The sequence below is a fragment of the Calidris pugnax genome, unplaced genomic scaffold (assembly GCF_001431845.1).
Source record: "Calidris pugnax isolate Ruff unplaced genomic scaffold, ASM143184v1 scaffold13, whole genome shotgun sequence".
Taxonomy (NCBI): domain Eukaryota; kingdom Metazoa; phylum Chordata; class Aves; order Charadriiformes; family Scolopacidae; genus Calidris; species Calidris pugnax.
This window is the reverse complement of record NW_015090810.1, coordinates 22,347,985-22,368,211: the sequence shown is the minus strand read 5'-3', so window position 1 is coordinate 22,368,211 and position 20,227 is coordinate 22,347,985. Positions and strand designations below refer to the sequence as shown.

Here is a 20,227-nt window from a genome sequence, read left to right as displayed (position 1 = left end):
ACCAATGCAACAGTGACATTTTCTGTACTTCTTGCTTTTTTCTGTGTAGGCTTACATTTTAATATTTTGAAAGAAGAAGTGTGATAGAAAAGTAATACTGAAGTTAAAAATTTGTAAATATTCCCATTTGTCCCATGTTGTTCTATTCAGTGTTTAAAAATCTCCCCTCCTCTAAAGAAAAAGAATGTATATTGGCTTTTTGAAGCCAAGCCTGAAATACAATCGCACTGCCCCAGAGGAAACCAGGATTTAGAGAATTTGGTTGTGCTTCTGCTTGATGTGTGGAAAAGTTTTCTGTGTTAGATGTGACCCAAGACAAATTGATTGACTCTACAGATTTGAAGGCTTAAGGGGCAGAGTGGACTCCCAGCTTTGGCAATTCATCCCCATCACTCATCTGCTTTTCAAAATCCCGGGATGTGACCTGGCAGCCTGGGAGATGTTCTCTGCCTGCTGCTTCTCACAGCGTGGGGCTCGGTGCATAGAGCTACCACTGCACTTGGTGCTGCTGTACAAGCAGTTATCATGGTTTCACTGTTGAATTTACCAAATAATTGAAATTCTTTAATGGATTTTCTGGGTATTTACTATGTACCTTTGGAAAAGGTGTCTTTTAGTAGCTCACAAAATATTTCTCCTTGAGTTGTCCTTACCCTGCATAGTTTTATTTATACATCTGTCTTGAGTCCAAATTGTTGTTTGCCTCTTAGTCTCTTTTTTATATTACCTGATTGATTAAAAGTTTTTTCATTGCCATTTGCTTTTATTTTTCATCACTGGTGTAAATCCAAAGAGATGATCCTTTAGTACACTCAAGCTGCAAAACCTGACTTAAGCTCTGTGAAAATATTGTGATGCTTTTCTTGGTTCTTATAATTTTCATGGTAACATTGCTTAGTGAAAACTAAGCCACTGTATGGAGGGGTAACTTAAGACAGGACTGTTTTTATGAAATTAATAAATTTAACAACACCCAGCCTTCAAGTAATTCTGATTATCCTTGTAGTTCTACTTCCTGACCTGTTTTCAAATTCTAGTGTGAATTTACTGTTTGTTCTCGATATAGAATCATAGAATTGTCTAGGTTGGAGATCTAAGATCATCTATAGATCAACCATCAATAGCTGAAGTAAAAATTTTCTATCTTATATACTTCTAAAGTGAGGACTGCAAGCCTATAAATAATTTTGATTTTGATAGCATTTAGGTTTTTTATAGCTTAAAATCTCCTTTAGACTGAGGGAGAAAAAGAGGTTTGAATTTGAAGTGAGGGATCAAAGACTAATTTTTTCAAAATCTAGATTGTGTTCTCTAATACATGATCCCGGAAAATAAGCTTTTAGAAAAAGCTTATATTTAGCTATTTTTTTCAGGCATAGTTACTTGATGGATTTAATAGTCAAAGACTGATGGATCAGCTTTCAGTCTTGTCTTGTATAGTTTTATAAAAGCTGAAAACAGTCTTTTTTTAATGTTGTATTTTTCTGTTGGTTTTTTGGTGGTTTTTGTTTTGGTTTTGTTCATAGGGATGTATTGCATGGTAGTAATGCCAGATGGGCTTGTAGCTGTTTGTTCCTAGATTTAAATTAGAATGCATAAAGCCAGTATCTTGTTCATGAAAATTCCCTCTGAATTCAATATATAAATTGGGGGGGAGTGTGTGTGGGGGCTGACTGTTGGAATTAAATTACCATCATTGTCCTATTATTGAGCTTCATTAGAACTGTTCTTTGTTCTTTTCATGTTTGGAAGAGAGAAAGTTTTTATGTAAATGTAGAGCTAATTGAGGTAATTAATAATTCATAGAAGTAGGTTTGTTTTGGGATGGATGGAAATTAAGTTTTGAAGAGTCCAGTGGAAGTGGAGTAGTGACAGCTGTTCCATGTAACTGCTAACAATCATTAAATAAATGTGAATGATTTCATTTGTATGAATAATTAATAGGGACAATTGTTTTTATCTTGTCTCTTCAGTTAGCAGTATGTGTAATTATTTTTCCAAACACCTAATTTTTCTCTTTTTTTTTTTTTTTTTTTTTTTCAGGTTGGTTTTAATGATTGAGGTCATTAATAATTCATAGAAGTAGGTTTGTTTTGCGATGTATGGAAATTAAGTTTTGAAGAGTCCAGTGGAAGTGGAGTAGTGACAGCTGTTCCATGTAACTGCTAACAATCATTAAATAAATGTGAATGATTTCATTTGTATGAATAATTAATGGGGACAATTGTTTTTATCTTGTCTCTTCAGTTAGCAGTATGTGTAATTATTTTTCCAAACCCTAATTTTTTTTTTTTTTTTTTTTTTTTTTCTTTTCAGGATGGATTAGATGCTTTGGTATATGACTTGGATTTTCCTGCCTTAAGAAAAAACAAAAACATTGATAACTTCTTAAACAGGTGTAAGTATTTAATGTTTCAGTTATTAAATAGCAAAAGACTAAACATACGAGCAAAAATAAGTATTAAAAGTGGTTCTAGCTTTTTGAAAGGCAACTAGGGATTTTAATTTTTTGGATGCAAGTTCTTTTAAGAGTCCAATCCCAGTGAAACCTCACAGCTACCTGTATAAATCTAATCCCCAGCAACTGAATGTCCAAGTTTGTTGCCAGTCTAAATGGCATTGTTTTCAGTGGCACAAAGCCTTTTGAGAGAAAAGCCTGTTATCTTTGTTCTTGGCAACCCTCTGGATTCCTACAACTTGCTTTGTAATTTCATGTATTACTATATCATAAGCAATTAACAGTAAAAGGACATAACATTTCTACAGTGCCAAGAAATCATATTAAAAATTTGTTCACTGACAGACTGGGGCATGTGTTTTGTAGACTTTTTTGTTTGGTATAAAAAGTTTCTTTTCATTATCCCAGGAAATTCTTATACTGAATAGCTGCTGTACTTACTTGTGCATGCAGCTGATGTTTCTGTAGAATTCTTCTCTGTATTTATTCTATATTTTTCCATGACAGATTCCTGCACATTCTGCTCTGTAATAACATTTTAAATAAAGGGGTTTCTTTTTTCTTTTTTTATAGAGGTCATAATTCCATAATTTTCATAATAAAAAAATCAAAACAAACCCAACAAAAAAACCCAAAAAGAAACCACACAAGAAGGCATTTGGCAGTTAAGTCTTTTCTAAAGGCTTCCAAACTGACAAATTCTGGAAATCATGGAAGAGACATTTGCTGATTTGAGACTTACTTCTGTCTATGGACTGAATGGGCAAGCCTTGAAATGAAACTGATGTTATTAGGTTTTTTTTCAGGCATCTTAAGCATCTTAATTAAATATGGTAATAAATGGATTTTAAGTGGCAAATATAAAATAATTGACTAAAATATCTTCTGTTTTCACAGAAATTTATGTTTTTATTTCTGTCTCCAGAGTGTTTTCAAATAGTTTTACTTGGTGCAACTATAAGCAATGATAATGAATTGGTGGGGTTTATTTTCTATTATTCCCCATTTATAGGAATGTACGAGTCTGCTGAATCTAGTTGATGGCTTACTTGCATGTAAGCTGGTTGCCAAAAGGCCTAAGTTCAAATGTTTTGTTTAACTTTTCAGAGTTTAAACTATATTTGATATCGTACACTGTGTTACATGCACATTTTGTATACTCAGTTATTTACACAGAAGGTGTGGTGAAATTCTTAGAGAAAAGAGAAGTTGTGTTAGGCAAAGGAAATACTCATTGCAACAGATAATCTGACTGTAATTTTTATGAATAGTGAAATCATTAGTGATTCTCAAAGAGCTTCACTTTTGCTATTGAGGCTGAGTGAAGGAAAACTTAAGTTTACAGTCTCATAATGAGTATCTTGTAGGTATAAACTATATCGAGTGTAAGATGTGACCTGAACTAATATGAAGGTGGAGAACAGACCATAATTTTTCACTTCAGATCTCCTTTAGAACATTTATCTTGCTGTGTTTGCTGAAATATGAAAGCAAGCTGTAGATGTGTGAGTAGTGGACTTAGAGGGAACTATGAAGTCTAGTTTTTCTATTTAAAAAAAATAATAAGTAGATATATAGGAACATTTACATGTTTCTTTTAGTTCTAATAGAAAACTTTTAATATATCTTCGACTTTTATTATATCTTAAAAGATATTAAAATATCTTTTTGCAGTATTAGTTGTCCAAACAGTTTGCACCATTATTCTAGAACTTTAAAATAAATTTCTAGATTGCAAATAAAATGGGAGTTTGTTTCCTTTATTTAAAGACTGATTGCACTAGGAGCCTGTCCTTATCCACTCTTTTTTTTTCTTTTTTTTCTTTCTGGTTTATGTTGTGTATTTGTGGAGCTTCCAACATTTGCTTCTACTGCCCAAGGTTGCGAGGGTTATTTTTGCGAGCGTGTAGAACTTAATAAATTTTCTGCGATATAGAATTAAAAGAATACAGAAGTCAATATTCGAGATGCTTGAAAGCCCCACTTTGCAGTTTATTTCAAGGCAACATCTAAGCTTATACTCAAACTTCAGGGCAGGTTGGAGAAGGCAGTCTTTTGCCATGGGAGCTGCCCCACCTGTCCATGGAGCGTAAGCTGCTCGGGTCCTCGCTGTGAGCGGGAGATAAAGAGCTGCCGATTTGAATATGTTGTGGCCTGATAAGCCCTGCTTAACAGATCTTAGTGTACTAAGGACAAATTTCCACCTCTTGTTACTCTCACCTATTGTCTGAAGGTGACTGAGCGTTACTATATCTCTCAAAGCAGCAAATTGCAATTTGCGACTGCTCGCTAACCTGGTTGGCACCATTTAAAAATCTTAAGTTTAGTCTCCTCTTAAGATATATTTTCCTTAATTCTGTTTTGGCTTGTGATTGAAAACCCTTTAAAGCATTCATACGTTGCCTAGCTTTCTTTTGCACCAATGTCAAGATTTTTCATTCAGAAGCGGTGGAGCCCCTGTCGTGAGATGAAGGCAGTAAGTTAACCAGAACTAGGGAATTGTTGTCAAGGGAATTGCTGCCTTTTAGTTCCAGCAGTTTTACTCATCCTCAGTTTTCAGCAGCGCAAATAAGGCAATGCATTATTTTTGAAAATTACTAAATATTTTGATCCTTCTGTGAAATAATTTGTCAGAACTTACAACGTTGATATAATTTATTGAAATCAGCTAGTGGTATGCTGCACTGTAAAGGGGTGGCTTTAATTAAACAGTAATGCCACAGTGTGTTTATTCAAACAAAGCTGTATTTGTTCCTGTTGTGGTAATAAAATCTTACTGAATTTTAATTGTACATATGCTGCTCTTCTTTTAGATAATGGTTGGTGTAGGTAGAAATCTAATGGTAATTTTCTGTTGTCTGTCTAATCATTTTTTAAAAATTTGAACTTAAGAAAAATGACGTTTCTTCTCCTTTCTCTCCCCCCGTCCTTCTTTCTAAACTTGGTTTTTAGGGCTAGAATATTGTTTATGAAAATAAAATATCGTTGCATAAGTTATTTTATTAAAAGCATATCTGTTTTAGTAGATGTTCCTTGCTTTTAGAAATACTGGAGTATGACGGTTTTCCATGTAATCTCATGCCAGTGTTGACCCACATGGATTAAAATAGACTGTTTTAATCTTTGACCAAATTTGGAATTAGAATATCTGCCCACTGGGAGTTTGTAAATTATTGTAGTTTATAGAATGACAGGTTTGTATAAATAATTGCAATGATTCCCACTGCATGTTTTAAATTAAAATATACTTTTTTGAGTATTAGAAATAATGAAAATGCAGATAAACAAAATCTTATTTTTTTTAAATAGTTTCTTCAAGTGTCTTGCATGTGTACTTTGTGGTATTTTCTGAGATGTGTTGTATATTTATATGGAAATAATCTTTTTATACTGATCAACTTAGAAGCAAGTTCATGCTGGATATGAAATCTTGCCTAGCTTTTTTTTTTTTTAAAGGTGATTACTTTTAAAGAAATTCCCAAATTAAGATCTTCGGTAATTTGATTGTAGAGTTGAGTCATTGCATTATTTTTATGTCAGGTTTTGGTTACTATGGTACTGAGAATGAGCTCAGGCATTCTGCAGAGAGGTTTCCAATAGGAAGGCAGCTTCAAAAGGAAGTCCCCCCTCTAAGCAACACATTTTCTAATAACTATGAAAAACTGAAATCAGATGAATGGGTTGAATTAAATTGAATATATTTGAAATGTGAATTTTCTTTTATGTAGATAAAGACACGGTAAATAAGATGAGAGATCTGCGCATGAAAGCTGAAGATTATGAAGTGGTGAAGGTGATCGGTAGAGGGGCATTTGGGGAGGTTCAGTTGGTAAGTTATGTTTCTGTTTTTACATTTGAGTGTATTTTGTAGTATTTGCTCATGTGTCTATTTCTGAATACAGTGTTCAGAAGGTGCACTGGTAATATTAAAGTCTTTAACTTGGTGAAATTTTATTTATTTTTATCCCATGGATGAGTTTTTGAGAATCTTACATTTCAGTACTCTCACAGTGCATTGTAGTCGTGCTTCTCTATTGAAATAAAATGGGAAGTGTATTCCTCGTAATCAGGAAAATTAGCTGTTGCCGCTTTATATGTGGACATTCAAATAAATCTTCAGGACTAGAATAATTTCTGTGAATTCAGGCACTACGCCAGATTTTTGTGAATGTAGTTCTCACAGATGAAGGTGGTGTGTGGTGTTTGAGGTTGATTAGCCAACCAGGCATGTCCATCCTGCTTTCCTGAATTGGGAACTGGTGGGAGAAACTGAAAATACGGCAGCAAGTATCCATTTTTGCTAATGAACTGTGTAAAAGGTTTGTAGTTTTAACTTTATAATATTTAATGGGTGCCAATATTTGTCCTTTTAAAGACACATACCTACAAATTAAAAAGTGGCTGTTATGCCTACGGACTTCTATGTTGAATAGCTCTAGCAAGTATTTTAAAAGCAATGCATATATTGTCAGATAATGGAATGTAATTATTTTGTAGACCTACAGTAGATAATTTTTTATAAAAATGTGAAGAGTCTGATAAAACTTGTTAAATAGTGAAGCAGGAAAAGCAATACATTCCGTGGAGTTCTTCATATGTTAATGTGGCAAACTAATGTGTTCTATATGTCACGTTTTTCTTCATAGGTAAGGCATAAATCTTCAAGGAGAGTATATGCTATGAAGCTACTGAGCAAATTTGAGATGATAAAAAGATCAGATTCTGCGTTCTTCTGGGAAGAAAGGGATATTATGGCTTTTGCTAACAGTCCCTGGGTTGTTCAGGTATAGTGATATTCTTTTTAAAATATTGTCATTGTAGAATAGTTTTGTTATAACACTTGCATGACTTGGAATTACATGTTTTCGTTTTTAGCTTTCCCAAGTTGGTTGTATTGGTTTGTTAGGGAAATATATTATTAACATTAGGATAGCAGATACTGCATTTCCTTCAAAACAGTATTTTGTCATAACATTTACAAGATAATCTCTGCTGTTTATTTTTAAAACTCTTTGCCAGATATCTATTGGTGAGCCTGCTCTGTAGTAATTTTTTGAGGCATCCAGCATACGAGAAAGATACACTTAAGACACAGCCTCTGTATATTCTGATTTCTCTGTGTATATTTGACTGCAAATTATGCCCGCTCTGGTTATTTTTACCTCATCTCAGTGTTATCACTGACAATTTTTTGGGAGGTGTTTCTACCTTTGAAGTTTATAAGGAGCACGCCTGAAGCAGTCATTGTGCATTGTGTGTGCACATGTTAACTTGTTCATTTAAACTGTTCTTACTCTTAAGCAGGTAAATTCTTCTGTTAGGTTAGAATTAAACAAAATTATTCAAGGTTTACCTAGATTAAATAGGTAACTGTGTTACTGTTTGTCTGGAGTAATTGTCCAGAATAGTGCTTTCATGATTTTAAAAAAATTTTAAGTTAGAAACTTTTAGGTACTTGCACTACTCATGTTGAATAGAGCATTGACAACTGTAAGGGAAATGTTTTTACTTAATTGTTAAAAATTTAGGCTCACTTTCTAAACAATAAATACATTGATAATAGAATAATAAATATTTAGTGATAACACAAAGAGAATTGCCCAGATGTTTACAATATAGTAGTTTTATGTTTACATATTTGTCAACTAGTGTCCCAGTGCAGAAGGAAGCATTTTGTTCCTCTGATGCAATGAGCATTCTTTGAAATGATCTCAAAATTTATTGCACCAAAGTCACTTATCTTAATTTGTAACCAGAACTCTTCTCCTTCCATTGTAATATGAAGGGATGGGAGATCTGGCTGAAATTTATCTTCCAGAGAATTCCTTTTTAGGAGGTCTGCTGGATGATGCAAAGCTGCTGTGGTAGTTGTAGCAATTCTGTTACTTTGTAAATCAGTTTGTGCAGAAATTCCTTTTATTTCCAACAAGTAAACGATTAAAGAAAAATGGAACATTCAGTGACTTGAGGTTTTTTTTTATGTGCTTTTTACAGTTATTTTACGCATTCCAAGATGACCGTTACCTTTACATGGTGATGGAATACATGCCTGGTGGGGACCTTGTGAATTTAATGAGCAACTACGATGTTCCGGAGAAATGGGCAAGATTTTATACTGCTGAAGTTGTACTTGCATTAGATGCAATTCACTCAATGGGTTTTATACACAGGTGAAAAAGAAAAGAAGTGTTGTTACATAGTGTTATTTTATTCCTGGTGTTGCCAGAATGGCTTTACTCGTTAGGCAGTTTTAAAATTTATTATGTTACTTCTTCATTATTATTTCATAGTTATTCCATCTTATAACTTCTAAGGTTCTTGCCATCAGAAACTACAAGTCTAAGGTGCTATAAAGTGAAGGTTTTCAGCAGGCTGATGTTCCTCAGTTTGAGGAGTAATAAAGTTGTCAGAGAAGAAGCCATGTTTTCAGGGTCTGTAGGAGACAGCTAACTGAGAACCAGAATGGATTTTTTTCTGCAGCTGGATCCTAGCAGAGGGGTACTTCAACCAGTGAGTGCTTTTCAGGAACTTGAGCTTCAAGATTAATGTCTGGATTTGTTAAATTCGATCACTTAAGACTGTATTCCCACATCCATTATAATGTTATAGTTCAGCAGTTTCTGCATTGGACATGATACTTAGAGAAAGTGTCCCAGTTTGAAAGAGAAGCAGAAAAAAATGAAGTGGTGCTTTCATGTCGGTGTTTTTCTTTGCAATGTTGCATCTGAAAATTAGTTGACTTCTATTGTTTTTATAAATTAAATTGATTCATTTACTTGTAAACATATATTTTTCTCCTTTCAGAGATGTGAAGCCTGATAATATGCTGCTAGATAAAGCTGGTCATTTAAAACTAGCAGATTTTGGTACTTGTATGAAGATGAATAAGGTAAATGTATGTTTTTAATTTTGCTTTTCTGTTTGTGAAAGGAAAACATACTTTGAAGTAAAAAGAAAATAACAGAAAACTTTTTAGCCAGACAAGAAAGAGTTGAAAGTTTCACTCTGTTCTTTATGTATCCTATTCAGTGGATGCATACAGAAATGGTTCTTGAAATAGGGACTGTATCAGCTTCTACACTATTTGGTAGAGAAACTTCCTGAAGTCAAGTCTTTGATTGTGTCTATTTCCTCTGGATTATTTCTTTAAGTCTTTGGTTATCAAAAGTTAATGCATAGAAGTGAAATTATTTTCACATAGTGTGTCAGTAATGAAAGACTCAAAACTGATGTACAAATTGCTGAATCCCAGTTGTACTTATTAGACATATGTGGATGTAGCAAAAGGGCAAACCTGAAGGAAACAGGTTAAAGAATGTAATAGAATTATTTATTTTTTAAAAAATATATTTTGCAACAGTATTTTGTGTACTGTGAAGCACTGTTGTTCCCTTCATGAAACTCTGATTGGTTTGTGTTAGCTTGGATGTATATATATGTGGAAAACAATCTGAAATACATGGTGCTTAATAGAGTCTGTGTAATATGTATGTTGTGTTCTCAATATATTCCAGGAACTTTGAATAAATCACTGTATTTAGCTACTTTGCCATAAATAAAAGGCACCAATGAAAACCAAGTACAGGTCATATGTACAAATTCAAGGAATTGGCCTCAAGTCACAAACAGTCCACTTCGGTGGAGTAGCTGACACAAAATTTGGCTTTGTTTTTACTTAAACCACATTTTTCTATGACTGATTGTGTTCTTAACAATGAGGGATTTTTGAAATGTAGAAAAAGGCTATCCTAGCTGTAAGTGCCAAACAAAGAAAAAAATATTATGAAACTTTGCTGTACATTAGCATTACAGAATTAAACTTGGGTCTACAACACTTTGTTTTGTGCTGTTCTAAACAGTGCTGGCTGAGTAGTCTTGACCCTAGTATTGGGTTGCTCTAGTCTTTTGAATGAGAAATGTTACTCTGTGGGAGAGAAACTGCTGAGCATAGGAGCTTAGTTTAGGTGCATTCTATATTTGCTGCATACGCAACACTGGATTTGTATTTGTTATATTTACTTAGTTATATTATTGTATGTGAGTTTTTCTACTGATCCATTTCTAGGAATGGCATGGGATTATTCCAGAAGTGCCTGAATGGCACTGGAAAGGGGCACGTGGTTGCAGCTGCACTATTCTAGATGCCAGCTCCTGTGTGACTGATCTGTGTCCCACCAGCCCTTTCTCAGGGGCGTGAGGAGTGTCAGACATACTTCTCACCTGTTACCTGTTTTGTAGTCTGTTTATCTTGTCCTTTGTTTACCTTTACCTCTGCCTACCTTTAGTCTTCATGGCATTAAGTATATTGGTCAGAGGTGAAAAAAATTGCACTGTAGCTGATTCTGTTAGTAAAATCCCTGACACTGACCCATTTATGTTACCAGAGGAGCTATCCCTGTTTGCGGTACATCCTGTCGGTATATGATGCATTTATACTAGCATAAGTGCTAGAGGCTATGCAGTGCTTACAGGGCCTAGATGCAATTCTGATTATTTCTTGGATGTTAACTGAGGTTTTTAAAGTTACTTACATTGTGTTTGATAAATCTGGTTTGTTCTGGATTAAGTAGCTTAGAATTTAAAAATGTTAAAATACCCATTCAGAAATGAATGAACTCCTGTTGATGACAGTTGGTGTTGATCTGTCAATGTTGCTTAGGCTGCATAAACTCTTAGAAATGGTTTGCAATTTTGGATCTTATATTTGGGCCTGGCTGTTTTCCTCCTCTTTGTAGGAAGGTATGGTACGATGTGATACAGCTGTGGGAACACCAGACTATATCTCTCCTGAAGTATTGAAGTCCCAGGGTGGTGATGGTTACTATGGGCGAGAATGCGACTGGTGGTCAGTTGGAGTCTTTTTGTATGAGATGCTTGTAGGTGAGTAGGAGGATAATCAGAATTGACTGCACTACTTAACTAGACTCTTTGTTAAAATCACTGTTGCTTTTAACTGTTTAATTTATTATTCTTCCAACATAAGCGGTGGTTTACTAATCGTGGTATTTACAGAATATGCTTTAGAAATATTCTGGCCCAGTTCTCAAGCATTTGTCCTTGCCTCTTGTTCACTTAGTTGCTTACATTGTTGCATATGTAGTTTGAATATTACACATTAAATCTACATTACTTTTGATCTGCTTTCTAATTTTTCCATCGCTGTTTTTCAGGTGATACACCTTTTTATGCAGATTCTTTGGTTGGAACATACAGTAAGATTATGAACCATAAGAACTCCCTTACTTTCCCTGATGACAATGAGATTTCTAAAGAGGCAAAAAACCTTATTTGTGCCTTTTTAACTGATAGGTAAGATTTAAACTCTACTCAAAATGAAAGTAAGCCTTTGTTAGGAGAATATCTTCTCATGCTGAAAGAACACACAGATATATATATATATATATATATATAGATATATATATATATATATTTGCTTCGTGTGGGTTTCTAAACCACTCACCAGAAATGAGTATTTGGGAGAGGAGTCACCAAGGGTTGCTGCTGCTCTTTATGGTAATGTCATGTCTACTGGGGGAAGGGAAGTGGTACACGTATACTGGGTGACGTGTATACTGGGGGAATACTGTGGGTACATAGGATACATTATAAATTTGGTTTGAATATGAAGAGTTACTCCATAGTAACAGCTACTGTTACCATGGTCTGTGTTGCACGGTGTTGAGGGACATGCAAAACGGGTTCCTTTTGGATGAAGCTAAAGCCAAAGGTGCATTTCAGGAGTGCCCAGGTCTTAGTGGGCATTCAGGATCAGGCTAGAGTCAACCCAGAGGAAGCTCATCTTAAATGTGGGTGTTAGGTCTGCTTCACTTTGTGAGTACATTCCTGTTGTACCCACACTGCTTATTAATAGAAGCATAACCTTTCTTGAGAACTGGTGCTGTGACGGAGGGGGGCTGTTGCATTTGCCAGGCTGCATGGGATTCAAACAACAGCATCAACTCCTAGAAAAGGTGGCACCTCACTGCTGCTTGGCAGCTGTCCAGCTCGTTTGTGATGGTGGAAACAGTAGCAGCAGGACTTCTTAGGGAACAGACTTAAAACCAGACTGTGTTCCTAAATATAGCTACTGTGCTGCTGTAGATATCTTCATATGAAAACTTTGAGATATATCTATTTTGTACCATAATTTGAGAGGTAATTTTTTTGGCTTTGTTGTTAGATTATGCCTTAGAATGAGTCTTTGCTTCGGAATAATTTATGTAATCTTCCATGCTTAACCAAACCACTCTCTAACAGGGAAGTGAGGCTAGGACGAAATGGTGTAGAAGAAATTAAACGGCACCTTTTCTTCAAAAATGATCAATGGGCTTGGGAGACTCTCAGAGACAGTAAGTACAATGTTTTTCTTAGAGGCAGTGACCTATCTTATTTACATTTTAAGTTAGCAAAAGAACTGCCATGTTGTTTCTTCATGGATTTTAGTTTCATTTATTCTCTTCCAAGGAAAGAGGTTTCTTAGACAGCAAAGAGACATTCCCCCCAAAAATTCTTGATTGTCACTTGAGTAATGCACTGATCATTATTGTACTCTTCTGCTTTTTTCCTAGCTGTGGCACCTGTTGTGCCTGACTTAAGTAGTGACATTGACACTAGCAATTTTGATGATCTAGAAGAAGACAAAGGAGAAGAAGAAACATTTCCCATACCAAAAGCATTTGTGGGCAACCAGCTTCCTTTTGTAGGATTTACATACTACAGCAACCGTCGGTACGTATGCAGAAAGCAAGCTAATGGTCTGTTCTTTTGTCGACGCTGTTTCAGACGTCTAGCAATCAGTATTTTGATACAAGTCTTTTCTGATTGTTGTTAATGGTTCAGAATCCTAATAAATTAAATTCTTTTGACACTTTGGAAATGATAACCAGTACTGCTAGTCATTAGTACCTTAAAATATCACACTGAATTTGTAAATGTCTTGTTCTGCATTAAGAATACTGTATAGTGGTGCTGCAGAAGCTAAGTAAGAAAAATCCACTAAGCACAGGTGCCTGCAGAGCACTGAAATTATATATGTAGAGTCCTGAATTGGGGATATGAATGTCACTTTGTTTTGCTGCAAATTACTGTTCCTGAACTGTGTATGAAAATTCCATACTTTACATCAGTGTTTAGCATATGATAAATTAAACCTTGGCTTACTAGAAGTAAAATATATTGTACTTGCCTATTACCTGCTTTATAATTTTTTTTTCCCCAAGTACTCATGCACTGCAGAGTGAGATAATTATCACTGTTGCTTAGAAGACTTTAAAGTACATCAGTTAAAATTACATTAATAAATACTTTTATCAGTCGTTATTGTTGTAGGCACTATGGTTAGCTGTATCTACATTCAAAAATCTTGATAACTTTTACGTGCATTGAAAGCTGCTTTTAATTGTGGTGGGTGTCAGTCATGCTTAAAATAGGTTAAAACTTCTAGTGGCCCATGTCAGGTAGAGACTATTAGTTTTAATGACATTTCTGGATAGGAAAATCTTAAAGGAAATAAATCTGTTTTTCGTCCTTGGATAGAAGAGGAAACACTTTTCCAAGCCTGTGGTGAAATTCTTTCCATCTCTGCAAAGAGCTGGATTTGATATTGCTTTCTGCATAGAAAGGCATAGAAGGACTTAGAAGCTTTGCATACGGTTTGTGCAAGTTCAGCAGGTCAGGAATTTCACCTACTGTTCTGATCTTGGACTATAATTTGAAAAACACTGAAATTCTTGCAGCAATATTTTGGAATATATTATCAAGAAGGTGAAGTAGCATACAGAAGCTTGTTGATAACATAATTCCTTCTCTCCCCCTCTTCCTTCTTGGGGGACAGTATCAGGAATTTAGAGAACTAAATGGCTGTGTTTTGGTGTCGTTGAAGAACTCTGCTATGAAATACTATCATAACTTTGTAGGCTTACTAGAACTAAAATGCTGTCCTATAATTGAATTTTGTCCCATAATATTTTGTTGGTGTGATAGTCTTGAAAGGTCTGAAGTGACCATTCATACTTACTAAACCTGTAACCCTAGATTTTATTCCTTTTTTAAATTGAAAATAGTTCAAACATTAAAAAAAATGCATGTTTAGTAAAAAGTTGCACATTTCTCTCTCTCCCTCCTTCAGTTTCATCTAACTCATGTATACTGAGAGCTTAAAGAAATGGATATCTAGGAAAATGATGTGACTTCTGTCTTTAAAGGAAGTAGCACAATCTTAGTATAGAGTACTTTCTTCAGATGCAATCTCATTGATTGTAAATAGGAAATATGCCTGTTTATTGTTGAACTTCACTTATAACACAGATTCTGGAATATTAGCTAAGAACACTTCACAGCCCTATCTGGCCTGTGTGTTCTCTTCTGGATCCTGATGGAGCTGGTGCTGTGGATGATTAAATATCACATTCTTGCTGTTCAGCAGCCGCAGTGTACAAAATATGGTGGCTTTGCTTCTTGTACTCAAGACAGCGAGCCCCTTTCTGTAGGAAACTGTTTAGTTTCCTCTTTGTCTAGAAGCAGTCTTGATGTTTAATTTGACCAAGGCTTTGGACATGTCTTTGATTTTTACCCTCCTTCATCTTTTGGAAAGGTTTTTGTAGATGTGAAAATATTAACGTGAAACATAAAAGAGAATGTGTCCATCTCCTTTAGTTCATGTGTTGGAAAGTTTTTCCTCCCATAATCTGATGCAGTTAAAGACGTTTTATGTCTCTCTAGACCAGTTACCAGGCCAAGAATATCACATCAAATACCAAAGGAATTTGAAGATAGTAATTTGTATTTATTTACCTGACTTTTCAGAAACATGACAAATAAAAATTTGTGGTATTTTTAGAAAACACTTACATAAAACAAGACCACTGGCTTCAGGGCAAGCTTTTTGTGTGAAGGAACCCTTAGTAACTTTGTTGGAAGTTACACAATCTCTGCAAAGTCGCCTCATTGCTGTTACTTGCTGCATAAGTGCCTGAGTAAATATTTATGGGATGGAAGCCAATGAGAGTGTTGTAACCATGGAAAGCAAGGATTTTTTTAATGGTTATTAAAAAAAGAAAAGTGGTTGTATTAGTATTTGGCAGAAATCCTTTTTTTTTCTGTAGGTCTTCCACTGCGGCTTTCTACTTTACCCTTTACAATAAATTATGTGAGATTTTGAATTAACTGTGCTTAAATCTTAAAGTATAATAAATACAGAAATGAAAAACTCTGATTATGTTACTATTTGGGTATCCGTATTTTGGAGAAAAAAATCTAGGGGTTATGTTTTAGGATGATTGTATTCTGTTTTTTTTATAACCTTGCTTTTAAACAACTCTTGAATTAAAACATTTTAAATGTTGTTACAGGTATTTAGCCGTCTCTGCAGAAAACTCCAATGATAACAGAACAGGCTCTAGTATGGATAAAAGTGTGGTATGTCTCACTGATTTTCAGCTTTGTTGGGTCCTCGTACAGAATCTATTGCTAAAATGGGAAAACTGTTTGAGTTCTAAATGTCTTAAATTATTTTAGTGCTTGGAATATGGGAAATCAATACAGAAATTTTAACTGTTTTGTATGGCCTGCCTATTAAAATTATTGGAAAAGCAGAATTTCAGTTCTTCATATGACATAGGCATTTCTGAATTGGGATAAAATAGCTGAAACTGCGTACTCTTTTTGTGGAACTGGATGCAGTTTTTATCTTTAGAAATATGGAAGTGCCATATCAGTCTCACGTGTATGCTGGCTTTGTGGCAATCATGGAGTCTGCATGCAAGTGTGCTGGGAAGCTTGGGCTTTCCAGCAACCCACCAGTTAAGCACTGGAACTGGACCTCCTGTGAGCCATGTAGGAGGTAGGAGATAATGTACCAAGCTTGGGTATTCTGCTCCAAGGGTACCACACAAGCTATTGAGAATTTGGGCACTGAGGATCTGCATTTAAGATTAGTTCATCCAGCTAGAAATGGTCAGGAGCTCTTTCAGTCACTGTTTCCCAAGCTTCTTGGCAGTGTGCTTTCCAGGAAGGTATGCTGAGGTGTTGGGAAAAAGGCCTGCTTGCATTCTGTGTAAGTTCTCGTGTAAATCAAGTTATTACCTCAGAACAGTTTGATATTTTTACAAATTGCATCCTTTCCAGTAGAAAACACTTACAAAAACATTGATAATTAATTCTAAAAGAAATCGTGACATTGACTATTATTTACTTTGTTAGTACTTTGTCTGTTTTCTGTTTAAAGTAGAAGAGAAGCAGATATCCATGCATTGATTGCAATCTAAAGGTTTTAATGATGTTACCCAGAGAAGATTTGTGATTACATGCTTCATTGGGCTGAATTTATTAAGCACTGAAGTGTCTTGATTCCTTTATGTATGTTGATATGTTCCATAAATTTTGTTTACCTCATAAGTGTTTGGCTGTTGATATGGTAAAATTAAAAACAGAGCCAGACTTTCAAATATTTGCAGATACTTAAAGCTGTGTGCTGGCCTTTGGTTGACTTTGAAGAAAGTTACTGAATGGGTTTGGCGTAATTAGTGGGATACACGCACCTGCATGTAGTTAAGGAACCCTCAAGAGTCCTGTCTGTCTTGTCAGGTGTATTTGAATGTCTTGTGATTTTAACAGTTTAGGAAGGTGAAGCTCTGGAAGGATATGAGTGACACAGAGAGGTTTAAATTAACGTTAAGTCTTTACTATAAGGTATTTTTACCCCACAGTTCTTTCTCAGCTGTTTTTCTTTCATTACATGCTGCAATGAAAACGGTAATGTTGACACATGGTTAGCAAATTAATTAGTTCTGGAAATATAACACAAGAGGTTACCTGGTCCATCTGCATTTAGAATGGTACTGAGTGTCTTCTGGGAGGGCCTAAGTGCCAGAAATTTCCAAGAAATTCATAGTGTTTTGCAAGTGTGTAAAACTTCATAGAATTAGGCCATGAAGTTGGACAAAAATGGAATTCAGTGTCCTTTAACTGAATTTACCCCTTTGAATATCTGTTTATTTCCTTTGGTTTAGTGCTGCCATAACCACCTGTAAACAGTCCAGATATTAAGAAAGACAAGATTGACAGATTCTTTTGCACTGGCTCTTTAGTTTTCTTCATTGTTCAGGGTGCAGAACCAGACGTGCTAAACCATGATGATTAATTAAAAAAAAAAAGGTATGTCAGTTCCAGAGGGATTTTTCTTGGCTTCTCTGCTGTAGGCAGGCTTTTCCATATTCCTTTCCTCCCCCGCCTCCTACTCAAAATGGAAACTGAGAAGAAACTAAAACATAAAGGAATGCTTTTATACTGAGTTAATTGTAACTCAGGAATTTTGTAAGGCATTATTTAGTCTATTGATATCAGATTGTGCAAAACTTCTCTGGAAGCCTGTTGTCTCATACTAATGAGACATACTAATGCTCAGCAAGCTTAGATAGGCCCCTTAGGATGCAGCACTGAAAACATCCAGAGGCGGAAAGAAGCAAGAAAAGGCAATAGAGGTCCATACCAGTGCCTCAATTGCCAGATGTCTTTTTGGACCTGTTCCTCATCCATCCCATTTTAGTTCCTCTGTGTGGCCTTTCTGGAAGGACTATAAAATAATTAACCAAGAAATGGAAGAGCAATTATGTTGAAACTTCTTCATCCTTTATTTTTGTGCATTAGCTGTGGTCCCTTTTCATTAAAGTGAGAGCTAGCCTTTAAGTAGTCCTGCTTCTTGCTTTATTTCTCAGTGATTCATACCAAGGATATAAATGTGTTGTGTACTGGTCCTCCTTCTTTTTTCCTCAAAGTTTAGATGTAGAGGCCATCTCTGTGGTTTTTGACTACACCATTCTCATCCACATGGTGTTATGTTGTATGTCACACCAGTAATTGGTTTTCCAGAGCTGTTCTGAAGGTGCTGAGAAGTCTGTTTCTTCCAGTATTTCCTTGCTGTCTCAAGGCTTTGTGAGAGGTAGTGGTAAATATATAGAATAGTGTGGTGAATATATAAAATATACACTTTCTGGTTAGTCCCCAGTCACCATATCTGTGTGGTTCCTCTGAAAACTTCAGAGCAGCTTAAGAATGTGGAAGAAAAAGGAAATAAGAAACATTCTCTGATTTTTGAGAGCACCTGAATGTTCCATGCTTTATTTCCTGCTACAATGGGAAGAAGAACAGATTGAAAGTAGGAAATAAGGAAAACACCTGAGCTTCCCCACAGTTAATACCATCTTGTTGTTAATTAAGGATTTTGCTGGTGTTGGAGTAGGATTATTGTGCCCAGAGATCCAGTAGAAGGTAGATATTTTGCGACTATGTGAAAAGAATGAATTTCTGAATTTTTCTTGCTGGGAAAGACTTCATGCTATAGAGTAATGTGCCATATTAACATATTAAGCTTGTTACTATTTTCGAACCTTAGTACAGTACTAGCTGTAAAAATTATCTATGACTGAATAGATGTTAAGAACATTTTCTTCCCATTGCTAATACTTCAGAGACCTGGTTCTGCTACCTGAACTTGTTGAGAGCTTGAAGATGCGTTGCAAAATACATGTGGTGGTTCATGCTAGAAAAAGAAATTTTGAGACTAATTAAAATGCTTTCTTATGTCTTTGCAGTAGTATCTTTAGTCTGATTCTGAAGATACTTAAAACAAGGAGGATTTGTCTTAGCTTAGCCCAGTGAATTTTGACAGAACTATTCAGAACCCTAAAGTTTTATGTGCGTGCAAATGGTAAAATTGCATAATATTAAAGCTGTTTAATTAACTTTTTAAGAATGTTTTTTGGGGGGATCACATTTTAATAAGGTAAAAATCTAGTGTTTAGATATAAATGAGTAAGCTGTGATACAACATAAGCAGCACTGAATATTTTGAAGTCCTTTTATAAGTTTTTAAATTTAATGCGTGTTCTTTCCTGTACAAATATATATTTAAAGCTGGAAAATATGCAGAAGATGATCTATGATTTGGAAGAACAACTACATAATGAAATGCAGTTGAAAGATGAAATGGAGCAAAAGTGCAGGTGAGACTTTGAACTTTAATTGTTTACATAATTTAAATACATCTAACACTTCAGTTCTGTATTACTGCTTTAAGGATCACCAGAATAACATCAAGAATGGTACTGTAGTTCTGCAGGGGAGTTCCAGGCACAGTTTTAAGTTATTCTAAACAGTATTTGAATGGTTTTCTTGACAATAGAATGAAGAAATGTTTTAATTTGCACCCATGTAACACATACTCTTTCTAAACACTTGCATGTTTGAGTTTACGTGCTATCTCTGAATTCAGATGTCTTGTTGGACTGAGGTATGCAATGATCATGCTGATTTTTACAATAATGTAAAAATTTTCAAAAGAGTGTATGGTATATGTTGGATTATTAAAATTAACTGCCTAGTTTCTAAATATATGGTACTTGTTGGAAAACCACATTTCTTTTTTTTTTCGTGTAACTGATAAATAAGAACAACTTTTTGCTTTCTAATGTCTTGTTTCTACCATGTTGAAGAAATAGCTAGGTGAGAATTTGCATTTTTCTTGCATCTACACTTACGAACAAACAGTTGGGATTCATCTTTTCTGATAATCAGAAATTTTTACTCAGATTCATGCAAACTAAATTCCCCTTCATTTAGCTTCTCCTTTTGAAGTCTTTTCCTGAAGGCCTAAATAAACCAGGAGGTATTAGCTGTACAAGCTATTTATGTGGGAACTGGTAGCCAAAATGGCCCGGTGGGAATTTAGACTGTGTGACACTGTCACTTACTTAACCACAGCTTCACTGTTCA

The 20,227-nt window shown here is 35.1% G+C and overlaps 1 protein-coding gene across 3 annotated transcripts in view; it reads left to right on the top strand.

Annotated features, from left to right (window-relative positions):
- The window catches only part of ROCK1 (Rho-associated, coiled-coil containing protein kinase 1), an 84,703-nt gene that overhangs the window by 29,598 nt on the left and 34,878 nt on the right, over positions 1-20,227 (top strand). For 2 of the 3 annotated variants that reach the window (XR_001411552.1, XM_014938600.1), the window contains exons 2-12: positions 2,317-2,398; positions 6,187-6,287; positions 7,105-7,242; positions 8,453-8,628; positions 9,263-9,347; positions 11,194-11,338; positions 11,629-11,767; positions 12,716-12,807; positions 13,027-13,186; positions 15,808-15,874; positions 19,370-19,458. Coding sequence is in view for 2 of the 3 variants with exons in the window: in XM_014938600.1 (XP_014794086.1) it covers positions 2,317-2,398; positions 6,187-6,287; positions 7,105-7,242; positions 8,453-8,628; positions 9,263-9,347; positions 11,194-11,338; positions 11,629-11,767; positions 12,716-12,807; positions 13,027-13,186; positions 15,808-15,874; positions 19,370-19,458 (1,274 nt within the window). In the remaining variant the exon portion in view is untranslated. Of the gene's footprint in view, positions 1-2,316; positions 2,399-6,186; positions 6,288-7,104; positions 7,243-8,452; positions 8,629-9,262; positions 9,348-11,193; positions 11,339-11,628; positions 11,768-12,715; positions 12,808-13,026; positions 13,187-15,807; positions 15,875-19,369; positions 19,459-20,227 lie in introns of those variants that run through there. The other variant, XM_014938601.1, reaches the window with a different exon arrangement.